Genomic DNA, 17,466 nt, shown 5'->3' on the forward strand with positions numbered 1-17,466 from the left:
ACCAGGAAGCCTGGGTAACAGATTCTCGAGATGGATCACCTCATAACCAGGCCTGGGTTAGATTCTCGAGATAGCTCATTCATAACCAGAAGGCCCAGATTAAATTCTCAACCCAGTGTCAAATGAAACATAAGCCGCTTTACATAGGTATTGACTGTTTCCTCACTAAGTACACCCCATTAGAAGAGAAGAACATGGGTCTTTTAGAAATGACCTTGAAAACAGAGGTATCCCATGTCATTAGAAACAGAGGTCCCCCATGTCATTAAAAACAGGTATCCCATGTCATTAGAAACAGAAGTCCCCCATGTCATTAAAAACAGAGGTCTCCCATATTAAAAACAGGTCTCCCAAGTCATTAAAAACAGAGGTCCCCTCAATCTGACAAATCAAACGCTCGTCCTTTTTCGTAACCGGTAAGAAGACTAGGACGTGAATCGGTGCAAGAATTGCATCAAATCAATGCATTTCTTCGCCAGAAGCACACCTGTCAATGAGGTTAGAAGGTCAGAACCAAATCCCTGTATAATGTGTTAATTATAGATTTTCACTACAGATTCAGTTTTGGTATCATTAACGTCTTATTCACTATAATACATAAAAAGTGGAAAATGATAGTGGTAGAATACCTTAGATATGCATGATATCTTACTAGATACATTTGAAAGCTCGTGTTCCATATTGTAACGTATGACTGTGACGTCACAGTTACATTTATGTGCACATGGCAATAGACTCTAATGGCGTCGAACCACATACGAGGTTCATTTGCGGTTACAGAAATAGCCGAGTAGTTACGATTGAGGTCCCCCATGTCATTAAAAACAGAGATCCCACGTCATAACAAACAGGTCCCACATATCATTAAAAACAGAGGTCCCACATGTTATTAAAAACAGAGGTCCCCCATGTCATTAGAAACAGAAGTCCCACATATCATTAAAACAGAGGTTTCCCATGTCATTAAAAACAGAGATCCCCCATGTCATTAAAAACAGAAGTCCCACATGTCATTAAAAACAGGGGTCCCCCATATCATTAAAAACAGAGGTCCCCCATATCATTAAAAACAGAGGTCTCCCATGTCATTAAAAACAGAGATCCCCCATGTCATTAAAAACAGAGGTCCCCCATATCATTAGAAACAGGTTCCACATGTCATTAAAAACAGAGGTCCCTCATATCATTAAAAACAGGTCTCCCATGTCATTAAAAACAGAGGTCTCCCATATCATTAAAAACCGTGGTCCCACGTCATGGTTGGCATAACAAGAAACTCAACTGCCATATACAGAACTTGTAAGTGCCAGGCAAAGGTCAAAAGTGACACTTAGACTCCTAAGGATTGGTGACATCTCTACATGAGTGAAAAATTCTCAACATAATGACTAGCAACAGAACAGTGACCAGTGAAACAAGATGTGTTTATGAAACACTAGCTCATGATCATGGCAAAGTGCAAAATAACGTTATCAATTACACAGCCTTCACCTTTCAATTTTCTAACTTGTACACTTAAAACATAGACAGACTAAACCACGTGTCTACTCTCTCATCAGAGTAGCATAAAACTGAACACTGGTGAAATTTCTGTCATCAGCATAAAACTGAACACTGGTGAAATTTCTGTCATCAGCATAAAACTGAACACTGGTGAAATTTCTGTCATCAATGGTAGCTGTATGGGACACAATGGACCAAACCAAATCATCTTATTGAGACAAGTTCATACACCTTTATTAAGGAAAACTCATTTAAGCCTTTATGTCTCAGACAAGAGACAAAATATCCTGTTTGTAATGTGTTGATGAACACAGTAATATTTGTATTGTTTATTCATAGTTTTATAAGTTATGAATATCTCTCACAAATCAACAGTTTGATGTGATACCGAGTTCATTTTCCTTGCATGTGATGGTAGGAAAATGTCTACATATGAAGTCACATCCCTTGCAATCTTCATACAATATTTCAATACATACAAACACATAAACCATAACAACAATGCATATTCAAACAAACAGATGTTTTAAAATCTCTACCTAAAGTGAATTTCAAACAAATTTAATACACATTTGTGGCAAAAGTCTTCCGATTCATCTTAAAGTACACATCTCAAAAGTCTTCAGATTCATCTTAAATTACGCATCTGTCCTTAGATACATGCATTCACAACTTCTGTCCTTCGATACATGCATTCACAACTTCTGTCCTTCGATACATGCTTTAACAACTTCTGTCCTTCGATACATGCATTCACAACTTCTGTCCTTCGATACATGCATTCACAACTTCTGATATTGCACTGATTTTCTTTTCCAGGACGCACTTCACGGAAATTAAGTTTTTGGTTTGATTTTCTCTTCCCGTTTCTTTCTCCTTTCCAGATTTTTCTCTTTGATATATTTCTGTTTCTTTCTGGCCTCCTCATCAGGATCCTATAAATCGTACACAAATATTTCTTTCAATGGTGCCACTAATTACTAAATACTTGTATCAAGCATAAAATCACGGACCTCAGTGCAGGTTAAGTATATAATAAATACCCATGTCAAGTAATATCTGCCAGTGACACAGAGTTCGTATTGATCAAGCTTGCAAAGTCGATATTATCTCTCTAAAGGTCGATACTATTTGACATGAGTCTTTATTATCACGTATTATTGTATAATCATAAGCATATTTACAAAGTACAATGCTGGCTTGTTTGCACTGTGTATAATATTATGTTATGATTAATAATTATTATAAGTATAATTATCATGATATACATGTATATTAGGTTGGCAGCAATATGTTGCTTCATACAACATCACCTCATTTTGATGATCAAAATTACAAAAATTCAAACACAGATATTATCCCAACGGTGCGAACCTCACAATCATCATGTTGGTGACATCACACACTTAAGCCTATGGGTTCATTATTCATGTGTCAAGTAATTTCAAGGTTGTTTTTTTTTAAAAATAAATTTTCAACAGAAACATATTCTATAGCAAATTTCACAATAATACCGAGTACATAGACACAAATGAAAGCTCTACACAAAATTCATCATCACATGAAATGAACCGTGTAGATACAATACACATACCTTTCCTTCCAGCAACAGTCTTTTTCTCTTGTTTATCTCTTTCTGAACTCCGAAGTCTCTTTCATCCAATCTCTGTGGTAACAAGCGAGAGACCAAATTTACAAGTTCATCTATTTACACAGTGCACATAGTATAATCATTCACAAATGCAGGGGAGACAACTACCATCAGTGCAGCCAGTAGGAACTTGATATTGCTCTTAGAATGCATCTCGGGCGATCGTGAGAATCATCCAATCAGTGCACTTAAAACATTACATAACAAAGAGAAGATAATAGTTGCCTAGTCCTTTACCGAGATACTCAAAGACCCACAACACCAGATTTCTACTTTTACTTACAATTTCTGCCTCTCGTTTTGCAGTGGCAACTTCAACCAAAATTTTCATAACTTCTTTTTCCTTAGTCTCATACTCATCCATTTTTGAATCTGCACAAAATTACGCCATTATATATTATTGCCTTCAATATCAAAATAAAAAATATAACAAAATGTGACAGTGGGTATAAACACACATACTGACAAACTCCTCAATGGCATGCACAAGTCGAACATCAAACTGTGTCACCAGGGTAATGGCAGTTCCATGGCGACCTGAAATTATATGTGAATATATCGGTATCTAAATAATGTTAAAATCTAATACCTGTAATTTTTGCTGAAGTGAAATGAACGTACAGTAATCAGACTCCAACCCAACACAATACCCCACATATCTCTATCCTAATCATTTTCAGGTTTTCGTGAATAAATCAGTTTTTCACACTTTCACATTCACCATTTCTATGTCCATTGTAAAGTGTATATTAAATGTAATGACTAGGTTATAGATTCTACAGTTTTAAGGGATTTGGCCCACAGTGAAAATAGTGAAAACAAAATGAAGGTAAAAATAGTGAAAACAAAATTACAGTGAAAATAGCAAAAATGAAATTATAGTGAAAATAGCAACAACAAAATTTCAGTAAAAATAGCAAAAATGAAATTACAGTGAAAATAGTGAAAATGAAATTATGGTAAAAATAGCAAAAATGAAATTACAGTGAAAATAGCGAAAACAAAATTACAGCGAAAATAGCAAAAATGAGATTACAGTGAATATAATGTAAACACTAGAAGAGTAGCTTATTTCTCTCTGTTTGACTGCTTCTTGTGGATTACCTGCTCTCGCTGTCCGCCCCACTCGATGTACATAGTCCTTGGGTTTGTTGGGTACATTGTGATTGATGATCAGGTCCACTGTGGGGATATCTAAGCCTCTATTTAAAATGATAGATATCTGATTATTACATGTTGAACATAATCACATTAACAGGGGACACTACTCCCAAGATATCGGTGCTTAGTCTTCACAAGAACCTAAACTATGTGCATCTCTTTCATGATTTGCAAATTTAACATGATGGAGGAGTAGCACAATAAATTACAATCTGATAGAAGACCTGTATCATACACCCTATGAAATAACAGCTTCTGTGCTCAATACCTGCTGGCTACATCCGTGGCAATGAGGATGTTGATCTGGTTGGATTTGAATTTCGCCAGGGCTGCTAACCTTTCCTTCTGTCTTATCATGGAGTGTAGAACCTCGCAGGGCAGGCCTACCTGTGTGCAGATCATGCCTAGTATCTGGGTGTACCTACAATGGATGACAGGAGAAGGCATATCATTATGTCCTACCGCAGAGAAAAATCTAGGCAACAAGCCAGGAATATAAGGCCATGTACCCTGTCAAGAATAGATAGAATACAAAATGGCTCCGATGGCTCTGTATACTTAACCACTTCATAAAATAAACATTATTTGATTGCTCTGCAGCAAAACATATTTGTTATACTGATTCTCGGCAAGGTATATGGACTCACATTCCCTGTCAAAGTTAATATTCTAACGGCTCAGGAGAATATTAACTTTGACAGGGAAAGTGAAAACACAAAGTAAGACTGAATTTCTATCCACATCCCCCCCCCCCCCCCCCCCCCCCTCCCCACTTTCCTGCTCATTGAAATAGAAAGTAAAACAACAGATAAGCATTTATCTTGTAGAGTAAGTGTTGCACGCTGCAAGATTTGGTTCAATCTTAGGTTGTGACAGAAGTGGGTACCACATACTAGTATAATGTATCATGCACGCAAACATACATGTATACACACTAACACACATGTATATATGTGTGTATGTATGTATGCCTCATAATTCACAATTTTTGTACATAATTCCATGTCATGATTGTCTCATAATCTCAGCAGTTATCACATTCTGTAGGGTCTTACTTGCATGTATTGGTGAAGATCATGATAGAGCTCTTTTTGTTGGCCTCTATGTACTTGTCCAGAACGTGGACGAGGTAGGCGTCCTTTATGTCTGCTGGCATTAAGATGTAGTACTGCTTCAACCCTTCAACAGTGGCTACCCTGACAGAAACACAATGCAGTGAATAGCGAGGGAACAAAAGAAAACTACAAATCTTCTGTTTCAATAGTTTTAAAAACATGTACAGTGTACAATTAACATTCAAATTATTGCCACTCAATTCATAGCCATTTTTGTTATAATGCCGCATTTTTTAAAGAACATTTTTCCTATTATGCAAGAACAAAAGGTGGCAGTTTATCGAGAGTTGACTGTACATCAATTTTCCTTCCACTGAAAATAATTTAGTATATATCTGTTCCTTAATGAAGTACAAGCAGTTACCCAAAATCCTTTGAAAATTATTCATGAGAATGCAGAAAACGAGTCTTACTGTGATTGCTGTTGCCAGAAGAAAGGTTTATTCATAGTCACATCTTGTAAATCCTTCAGGTGCTTAGTCATTGTAGCACTGAACAGAAGTGTCTGTCTCTTTTTAGGGAGAACTTTAAATATTGTCTCTAGCTGCTCTCCAAAATCATCCTCAATCAAGCGATCTGCTTCATCTAATACCTGTATAAACAAAATTATCCTCAATCAAGCGATCTGCTTCATCTAATACCTGTAAAAACAATCAAGCGATCTGCTTCATCTAATACCTGTATAAACAATCAAGCGATCTGCTTCATCTAATACCTGTATAAACAATCAAGTGATCTGCTTCATCTAATACCTGTATAAACAATCAAGTGATCTGCTTCATCTAATACCTGTATAAACAATCAAGCAATCTGCTTCATCTAATACCTGTATAAACAATCAAGCGATCTGCTTCATCTTATACCTGTATAAAACTAGCTGTTGTGCAACCTAGATACATTGGTCACATTTTTACAATTGCATGTACTAGTTATAGACCTATCCACACTTCACCCCAAGTTACCTCCCTTGTCCACCATTTGGCAATGAAAACAATCTAATTTCCCTTTGTTGTAATTTTCTGCGCTGTATCTTTGACATGTATATTATTATTTTCATGAAGTGCAGTCAGTTACAATAATTCCCCAGGTAAGAGTATACATGTTAAAACAGTTAAAGCTCTATGTTGTTTCAGATGCTGAGAAAAACAGACACAGAGATTTATACTAAAGGGTTCTCAAAGCTTTGATGCATAGCTATTATTAGATTTAGGTAGTTATCAACATCTTGGATTTTATTGCTGTTATTTTAAAAGAGAAATCTAAAATTTGTGATTGTTATCATAGTATGAGAAACTTGAAATTTGTGATTGTTATCATGAGAAACTTGAAATTTGTGATTGTTATCATGAGAAACTTGGAATTTGTGATTGTTATCATGAGAAACTTGGAATTTGTGATTGTTATCATGAGAAACTTGAAATTTGTGATTGTTATCAAGAGAAACTTGGATTCATGATTTTTACCATGTGAAGGGTAGATTTTGCAAGTGCTAATGAATCTTAATTTTCTGATGGGTATTACAAAAAAAAACTTAGATTTTGGATTGCTACATGTCTTATGAGAATCTGTGATTCATGAGGAATCTGAAAAAAATAGTGATTAATAGTTATATAAATTTTTTTTATTTCATACGTAATACAAACATCAATTTTGTATTTTTTACTTACAAGGAACTTAATTTTGCGCAGACTGAATGTATCACAGCTTTGTAAGTGGTCAGCCAATCTGCCTGGGGTGGAAATCACGATGTGGGGTTTAACCTGAAGGTCTATACCCTGCTGCATCATGTCTGCAATGACAACAATTTGTAACAAGATATGGTTCATAAAAGTCCACACTTAAAGTTCGCTGTCGATAATTTCTCATTCGAATGCTTCATTTCAAACATTCACTTGACACCAAATTTAAACTATAACTATCACTACTAAGCCCTGAAGGACTTAGTCTTCTATAAACAGGCTTTTTCCTTTCAAATCAATCATTATTTCAAACAATTTACGGTAAAAACACACTCACAGAGATCATGTTTTCTAACAAATGGTTGCTTAAAGTGAAGCAATTATTCCCTATTCGAAATTCTACATTTTTCTAAAATACTACTAGTATATAATAGTACATTGAGGTGGAATAACGTGAAGTTTCAATCCCCACGTGGTTAAATAACTGGGATTTTATTTTATCTATGGCAAACTGAACATGCTGAAGTTCACGTATTTCCACCCAACAGTACACACATGTACTACAGATGATCACTACTGTTGCCCACAAAATGATTATTGCTAATTTCAATTAAGGTAGCTCACTACACTCAAGCTTATACTCTTTATGACACTATGTCACAAGATGGTGATTTAAATGTTTTGTGAAATTATTTGTATCGATTGATTTGTTTGTCTATCATTGTAGCTCAGTGGTTAAAGCATTGGGCTGGTGAACCACAGATCTCGAGTTCAAATCCGCCTGAGTCTTAACCTTTAATTTTTTTGAAAATCACATTTTTATCCAAATTTGCATATTTTCTGCCTTTTTTGGCATGTATACATATTATATATCATCATATCTTTCATGATTAAATCAATTCGTACTGATTTGAGAAACTATTTCAGGGTGTAGTGAGCCACCTTAATTGAAATTGGTTCAATTGAAGTTTGTGCACTCCAAGCACAAGACTGCTTGCAGAAATTGCAGTCTAACATGTATTGAAAAATCAGACAATGATCTAAAATCTAAATGTAAGGTGTTCACTCTCTTCGGTAGCCAAGGGTGACTCTCCACAGTGTTTCTCTTTCAAAGAAAATCACCTTAGAGCGTCACCCTTGGCTAGCGAAGATGGGTGTTCACCAAACATGGACTGCATTTCAACAAAACTCAGCACTGAAGCAGTCATCATATTCAAGGTTTCTTTTAAAAAGCAATACCCACAATGTATGTCTTTAAAAATACCATGAATATTGAGAGTTATCAGGTAATAAAAACATTTTCAGATATAGTGAACTTTTTTAACTGGACTGCCGATAATTCGTTATATACAATATAACAAAGTATGTTTAATAGTAACAAAGTAAATCCACATGTCCCCAGCACTTCATTATAAGCATGTTTTACTGTAAATCATGTACACGTACATCAATATCGTGAATTGAAATTATTGAAAAAGCTACTATAGCCTTTCGTAATTGACTTGAGCATGAGGTCTACATTTCCTTCTAACATAGTGGGATGTCTCCATATGAGTGAAAATTTCTTGAGAGGGACGTTACACAATATACAATCAATCAATCTAACGTACAGTGCTGACCAAAAGCTCTTACCCATCCCTCTGGTGTACTGTGACTCTGATACAATCAATCTAAAATACAGTGCTGGTCAAAAGCTCTTACCCATCCCTCCGGTGATGACTGTGACCTTTATACAATCAATCTAAAATGCAGTGCTGGCCAAAAGCTCTTCCCCCCCCCCGGTGATGACTGTGACCCTGATACAAGCAATCTAAAATTCTAAAATACAGTGCTGGCCAAAAGCTCTTACCCATCCCTCCGGTGATGGCTGTGACCCTGATACAATCAATCTAACATACAGTGCTGGCCAAAAGCTCATACCCATCCCTCCGGTGCTGACTGTGACCCTGATACAATCAAACATACAGTGCTGACCAAAAGCTCTTACCCATTCCTCCGGTGATGACTGTGACCCTGATATTGATAGGTTTACCAAGGACATTAAACTGCTCTGCTATCTGGAAGGCCAACTCTCTTAAAAAAATCATACATAATATCAATACATTTTACTGCTCATCAGCAGTGCTTCAATTCAATGATTTATCATACACATGCATCACTACAGGAGCAGTCCAAAATTCTTAGCTATACCTGAACTTCTTTGTGTCTGTATGATAACTTTTAAGTTACACTGTACAAAAGGAAATTTCTGCTTCTGTTTTATTTCCTTCCATTTTGTCCTCATCCAAAGAGGATAAATAATTTAAAACTGAGTAAAATTAAATTTCCGAATTTGTTCATCAATGTGTCAAGACGAGTATTACAGGGGAGAAAGTATCCTTTCTTTTGAATATCTTTCTTACATTCTGTCTGTTGTAGTAATTAGGAAGCTGACATGAATATATACAAAAGTACATACCTTGTCGGGGTTAAAACCAATGCAAAAATGCCAAAAGGGTCCTCTGAGAGTTTCTGTAGAATCGGCAAAGCAAATGCTGCTGTTTTACCACTTCCTGTTTTTGCACAACCAATGCAGTCTTTCCCTAAAACGGACAAACAATATATACATTTTGATATTTCAGAAGTATTGAAAAACTGAAACTATTAAAACAGAAAGATTTTATTAAGTATCAAATTAAAAACAAAGTAAAAAAAACTGGAGACCAACACCTTGAGGTTTAAATTACGGAAGATTCTCACGAGTGAAAACCATATGGGGTATTCAATAAAGTATACACTTGAAGAAATAAAACAGATCACAAACATGTTATAAGAATGCAGTGTTAAATTTATTTGTTTGTCTGGTTTCGGCCACGGGGCGGTCATCATCAGGACAACCATACATCAAATTAATTTACTCAAGTAAAAATTGTGGCTGATGCTGCTATAAACAATAAAAAATTACTAAATGTCGCTTGTGTGCTCTCTGGGTTTTTCATAGGGCAAAGACAAAATCCGATAATTCTCTATTTTTAATATAAGAGAAGCACCAAAATATGAAGTGCGATAGTGGAAGCGCATCTTGATAAGAAAAATGGCAAAACATAGTTATGAAAACGTCACATTGTTGGTTTATAAAACAAGCTACTACTAATGATATGTAAAATCGTGAGAATCACTTTGTTATACTTTCACTTTGTACAGAAGTAACTTAGTTGTTCATTTGGGAAACTCATGTTAGAAATTAATCATTCTAATAAATGCAAGCGATAAAGAATCAAAACTGAAAGTGAGACCTAGTAGGAAAATCATTTATTAACTGGTGTGAGTGTTCAAATTAAACTTTTGAAGTGAGACAATAGCAGTTGAAGTGAGCTGGTGTGAGTGTTCAAATTAAACTTTTTAAATGAGATAATAGCAGTTGAAGTGAGATAATAGCAGTTGAAGTGAGCTGGTATGCAAAATGGCATCTAATTCCTGTATTTACTTTTCATAGGGGGCATTTTGATTTTTCTCAGGCCTCTGAATTTCTATCAATACACCACAAGATATGTAGTAAGGGTGATATGTATATCCCCTCTATATATAAATACATGCCTTTATTATAGATACACGTGTATTCATATATAGGATATACATATCACTCTTAGTCTTACTACACATCTAACAGGTTGGGAACACTTCACCTATAGTGAGATATTCTCGCTAAAATGCGATTATCTCTCTTTAGCGAGAAATAAACATTACCATAAACAGGTGTTTTGGTGTCTTTATTGAAAATAATGGCAAATCCCATGCAACGCTGAATAAGTGCGACACGCACTCAACATGATGCGAATTGTTTCTAAGAAATTGACAACATAGTCATGAAATTGCATATCAAAGTTGCTGAGTAAGTGGGAAGCATTCTGAAATCCAATAATTACACATCGTGAGTGTTTTTGTTCTGATTAATATATTTGCAGAAGTATCAGACATTTTAGCATTTTTTTTTTCTTTTGACGTGAATCACGAAGAGATGTACTCCACGGGTGTTTTTCTCGGTTGTACGGGATATATTTATTCTCGCTTGAGAGGGATAATCGCGTTTTAGCGAGAATATCTCGCTATAGGGGAAGTGTTCCCAACGGCATATTGATAGAAATTCAGAGACTTGTGGATTTTTCTACACAAGTCCCTGTGCACGCAGCACATGATACAGAGCGCTATACATAAGATATAGCATATGTACATATTTTCATTTTACTTACAGCCCCTGACAAGGAAAAAGACATTATCAATTGGCCAACGAATGCCAAAACCTTTAACGATTTCGTAAAACTTACCTTCTAAAATTGGTGGAATACAATTTACTTGAATGGGAGTAGGTTGTTGCAATCCCATCGTATGACACTGCGTCCATAACCATTCATTAAGTCCTAACTTTTCAAAATGTTCTCCAGATTTTTTATTTTGTTTACTTGAGCTCGCCATGCTGCAAATTGGGGTTACTGGAATCTGTGCAATACCCCCCAAAAAGTGCTATACCCAGAAAAAAGTACACTATACCCAATACTGCGATAATATACACAGGATATCCTCTTAGATGGGTTGAGAAATGGTCATCTGGAAAAAATGGTACACTGAATTGGTACCGTTACCGTTATACAGCCAATTCATAGAAAAATCCAATACATCCGGCGCCATTTGCCGGCGCCATTGCTTGTGACGTATTATAAGGTATACCACGCCCGATCAAATTAAAGACGATGATGTAGTTTAAATGATGGTGGGTTTTTCTAAGTTTATAAATTCAAATATATGTATATTTTTTTTATTTTTTAATATAAGTTGATGCCCCATCACCTGTCATTTTGTCACCAAAATGAATTCAATGGATTTTTGATTTTTTTTTAAATTAAATATCATGAATTTAACACCAGTATTTAATTATTTCAAACACTTTTTAATCTCAAAGGCAGGCATGAGTATGTAATTTAAGTGATTAAATAATTTTCTTGCAAGACAAATGCACACAAATACACACACATACACACTAATATAAATAAGGAAGTTAGCCATAAGGAAAACATGAATTTGAAATTTATTTAAACATTCATAGTTTCCATATGTTCCCAGCCCTAGCCACGTGGAGGCCTCCTTTCTGTAGAGCCATAATTTCTTTTTTTTTAAATGAAAAATTTAAAGAAAAAAGGACCAAAATCATGAAGAACACAACATACAAAAACTTAAAACACATAAAACATCTGTAAATTTACATTTATAATTTATTTTTTGCTTATGTTAAATAAAAAATATTGAAACCAAAGGAAACCAAACTATCAAAAACATAAGAGACAAAAATTTAAAACATCTTTAGTTTTACATTTACAAACAAGAATTTCATTGTCATGTCATTTTCTGCTCATGTTAGATAAAAATATCAAAACCAAAGGACCAAAACTATAAATACGAGAGACAAAAATTAAAAACACACGAAACATCTTTAGTTTGTTTTTTAAATGAAGCAATGAAATATTTTAGGACCTTGACCATAAAAAGAACAGATCAATAGATGAAAAGAGATAGGAATATAAACACTTAATACTATAAAAAATATTTCAATATTACATAATTATAATTTTTTTTTAAATAAAACAATCCGTTTCATATAAAAATCATTAAGATTATATATTTCATTACGATATCCTTGTTTGGGAAAAAGAGGATGCCAACAAAAACCATTACAACAAAACAAAAAATTAAATATTTAGAGAATTTTAAAAGACCATATGAGATTCATAATTGAAAAAAAAAACACATTTGTAACATTATATTAACATAAAAAAAGTTATGCAGCTAAAGGCCAGAACATATGAACATTGAAATTAACAAAATGCAAATGGAATGGGTGAGTAATAAGCCTGAAAGTAACCCTACTCAAAGTTCTAACCTACACAAGATCAAGCTGTATTCAGTGGACACACCCGTCTGGCGGGGTAGGAATAAACCTGAAAGTAACCCTGCTCTAAGTTCTCAAAATTTACTACATTATAATTATATGAATATGTAGGTTAGAACTTAGAGTAGGGTTACTTTCAGGCTTATTCCTCCCCCGCCAGACGGGTGTGTCCAGTGAATACAGCTTGATATTATGTAGGTTAGAACTTAGAGTAGGGTTACTTTCAGGCTTATTCCTCCCCCGACAGACGGGTGTGTGCAGTGAATACAGCTTGATCTTGTGTAGGTTAGGAAGAAATTCAGTTGTTTCATTAAATGTTTGTAATTCTATGATAATGTTATTGTACAAATATAGTATTTACATTTTTTTATCTAGTGCATTTTTATGGCTTTGGTCCTTTGACTTTTATACTTTCTTTTTTACAAACAGAAAAATTGTATTATGTTAATGAAATACCATAGATTTTTTGTGTAATTTACATTGTTGTCCACTACATTCTTTATGGTTTTGGTTATTACGCTTCACTAATTTTATTTCACACAGTAGAAAAACAAATTATCAACAACTGAAATTGGTTAATGTTAGTATCACAAAATTTATTTATTTTTGATATAATTTTTTTGTATGTTCTACTCTTCATGGTTTTGGTCCTTTGGCTATAAATTTTTCATTTCAAAAACAGAAATTATGGCTCTACAGAAAGGAGGCCTTCACGTGGCTAGAGCTGGAAACATATGGAAACTATGAATGATTCAAAAATTCATATTTTTCTTATGGCTAATGTCCTGATTTGTATAAATATGATGGTGGTTACAAAGTGGTAAATTGTTTGCTTATTAAAAAACCATATTATTATAGAGCAATGCATTGAAATCACTGACTTATTTATGTATCATTATTTCTTTTTTCCCCCTCATTAATATACATTTGACTATATTCCATATAGCACAAAGAAATTTATATTTCTCATCAAATCATACATATTTCATGTATACAAATAGCAAAATACCAAATGCCTGAGGTGTCATTGGAGGTTTATATAAGGTTTCAATAAACAGGGTCTTCTGTCAGTAGTTGTGTATACACAAAGGGGTGTTAAACAGGCTACAGTAACAGGATATGGGGGTCATGTGTTGGTAGCTGTGTATACACAATAGGGTGTCCTCAAAGAGTCAAGTTGTATCATTTACTTTCAATAATTAATTACCTTTATTGGGATTAAAAATATGATAAATGAAATCAATCACTTCTCAGCATTAAATTTAACTATATAATTCATTGAAAACAACTGTGATATCACAAAGCTGGCTTGTTTCTTGTTGTCTGGTGTCTGAACAACAGCTTTAGTGAGCATTTTTGTGACTTTTAGTCCAGTGAGGTTTTGTCCCGTGACTTTTTATCCTATCTAATCAAAAGTCATCATTGTGACTTTTTATCCTATCTGTCCTATCTAATCAAAAGTCACCATTGTGACTTTTTATCCTATCTGTCCTATCTAATAAAAAATCATCATTGTGACTTTTTGTCCTGTGACTTTTTGTCCTACGGATTTTGTGACTTTCTGTCCGTAATCTAAATAACATTATACAGATTTTTAGCGGAATTTTATACTTTGATGCATATATTTTTTCTTTGAGCAGTCACTTACAATTCGCATCTTACAGTTCAACCATCTCATGCTTAAAGAAAAAAAGGTTTTAATGACTGATCCATACACAAATAAAGGGATCAGCATTATGGCCTTCATGAAATGACATGAAATTCTCATCGTTGGATAAAGCAGAATTATATATATATATAATACATAGTGTTTAGCTAAAACTCAGAATTCTTTTTATGCATATATATATATATATATATATAGATAGATAGATAGATAGATAGATAGATAGATAGATAGATAGATAAATTCTCAGTTAATGTACACAAATCTTTATTCTGAAAAAAAACAATTAAAGAATTCCAAAACTGTCCTTCTATACTTATTCATATTGCTAAATGTTTGCAGAAAAGACAAGACAAATATAATTATATGCATGTAATTATAATGCGTTTCATTTTTTACACAATGTCAAACATAAGCACCCTCAATACCAAGTAAATTAACACAATGTACGCTTCGCTGAGATCATGTATTCATTTTTGAAAGGTGATATTGCATTAGTGTCTCTATCAATACGTATAATGTCTGATACGAAATTATGCTGCCAGAATATTGAAAACATCAATGGAAACCGTGTTAAGATATTGTTGTCAAACATTATAAACTCAGACATAAAGGAAATCATACACATTCTAGAAACCTTAAGTGTCTGCACTCATGGGGTTCCAAAACAGATAACGCACACATAACGTACATTTCACGTTTGCAAAACTCATTTTCCATACTTAATTTTGGTATATATGTGTGTGTGTGTATGTGTCGACTTTCCGCTCTGTTGAATGACATTTTCTGCAAATATGAATAGAGATGAAATTGTCTATATGGGGCTATCATAATCATCAAGTATAACTAGTATTGCCTTAACAATAAATATCCGTTGACCAGGGGGTATCATCGTTTTTCAAAGGAAAGGGGGTCGGAATCACAAATTGAAAGTTTATTGGCTTCTCAAAACATCTTGACAAGCAGAAAAAATGGTGGATAATTTTTTATATAAATGCTCTATCGTCTTTATTCACAATTCTCAAGCTATAAATCGTATTTGTAAAGGATTTGATAGGACCACATTGAAACATCATATCTAATAGGAAAACCATCATTTACAACTGATATTTCATACAACATTTCACGTTCCTTCAATCTAGCATTGCTAACAGACGTACGTGTATGTTACAAACAATATATATTAATGTTTGGAATATTTGACACTATCATTCTCTGACAGTGGAAATAATGTATCATGATTGACGGAATGTAAAGTTCGATCTTCAATACAATTGAGTAGTTTATGATATAAGAAATGTACGTTACAATATATAAGGTGCATCCCCCCATAATGTCGTAATTATATGTAGTCAGAATCATCATCTACAATTTCAGAAATGGGAACAATATCGTCTAAAAATTGGCATATCCATGTTAAATTTGTTTACATCACCAGATTTCAAAATCAGTGATCTCGTCAAACTTGTATCCAATTACTAATTTCTGCATTGTTTCTGATTTCATTAGAATCTTAAACATAAATTACTTCAAAACCACGCGGTCATATACTTTGTGCAAAGTTAGACAATTTTTTAACACAATGTCGTATGATTTGGTAACGTATGCTAGTCAGTAACGCAGGTTTCGAACAATGCATTGTTGCTTAAACAAAGGTTAAGGACATTTCATAATTTTTTATATTCGATTACAAATACGCAAGATGAATGAAACGTACAGTATTTCATGTTTCATGTATTATACTATTTTCACCAGGCATATTATTGCATTGAAAAAACTCGTTTTTTCAAAACATGAAATACTGTACGTTTCATTCTTATCCATACGCTAAGAGAACACAATATTAAAATTTGGATAAATCAAAGGCTATATTCTCTTTTAAAAAATGAAACCTATGGATCGGCGACATGACTTTATAAGATACACATTTACAGAGCTCCAGTTAATTTTTTATCACAAAGAGTATTTACCCCCTGATTTTCTAATCAATGAGTATTTTGCTTTTCAGAAGAATTCAAAAGTGTATTTTTTTTAATTTACTGATTATCGTTGTTCTTTTGCACAGCACAGAAGATGTCACCAGATAAACGATACTTCTTCCGTTAAACTTGAACTTAAAGTTTATACTAAAAGGCCGCTCCAGCTATTTACGGAGAAAATCCTTTGTAGTTCTTTAATTTAAAACTATTCATTGTCATTTGAAATTTGATATTTATCATTGATGCATTAAATTTGAATATGTCAGACATTCAAGTCACATGATTATGATCTAATTTTGCATATCATTCGTCCACGATCGATAATACAAGGTTTTTTTCCCCTGTGCTTTCGACCGCACAATAACTCTTTAAGAAAGAAAGTATAACAATTAGGAATATATAATAGTGTTTTGAGTTAACTCTTCCAATTTTTCAAAATTGTGATTGTCATCCAAATGTATTTCATAGCGCTAAATATCATGTATGATCAATCCTTGTGCTAACCTCACTTCATATGAATAGATAATTCATATTTATATCATACTACATGTATCACAAATACGCGGACTAATAAGCATTACTTTGGGAGTGTAAAGCGTATTTACATTCGCTAATGAGTAATTATACGCATGATTTTCAACTTAAATGCGTATTTGGTAAAATTTAATGAGTATTTACGCTGATACGCACCTTATCTGAGCTCTGCGATTTACCAATTTGAAAAACACACAATAGAACTTATCATTTTTCAACTCATTCATGCTATTGAACTTCATCAAAAAATCTGTTGTT

General features: G+C 33.8%; 1 protein-coding gene across 1 annotated transcript; it reads right to left on the reverse strand.

Moving 5' to 3' along the window:
• Positions 1–1,817: 1,817 nt before the first annotated feature.
• LOC125651849 (probable ATP-dependent RNA helicase DDX49) lies at positions 1,818–12,236 on the reverse strand. The gene is made up of 12 exons (XM_048880656.2): positions 11,414–12,236; positions 9,568–9,691; positions 9,097–9,182; positions 7,098–7,219; positions 5,844–6,022; positions 5,371–5,511; positions 4,584–4,736; positions 4,259–4,356; positions 3,617–3,691; positions 3,438–3,526; positions 3,098–3,169; positions 1,818–2,438 (listed from the first exon to the last, which is right to left on the reverse strand). Exons 1-12 carry the CDS (start codon positions 11,559–11,561, stop codon positions 2,340–2,342), a joined length of 1,386 nt encoding a protein of 461 aa, XP_048736613.2. The 5' UTR covers positions 11,562–12,236; the 3' UTR covers positions 1,818–2,339.
• Between the last annotated feature and the right edge of the window lie 5,230 nt (positions 12,237–17,466).

This window comes from Ostrea edulis, chromosome 5 (genome assembly GCF_947568905.1).
Source record: "Ostrea edulis chromosome 5, xbOstEdul1.1, whole genome shotgun sequence".
In the NCBI taxonomy this organism is placed as follows: Eukaryota; Metazoa; Mollusca; class Bivalvia; order Ostreida; family Ostreidae; genus Ostrea; species Ostrea edulis.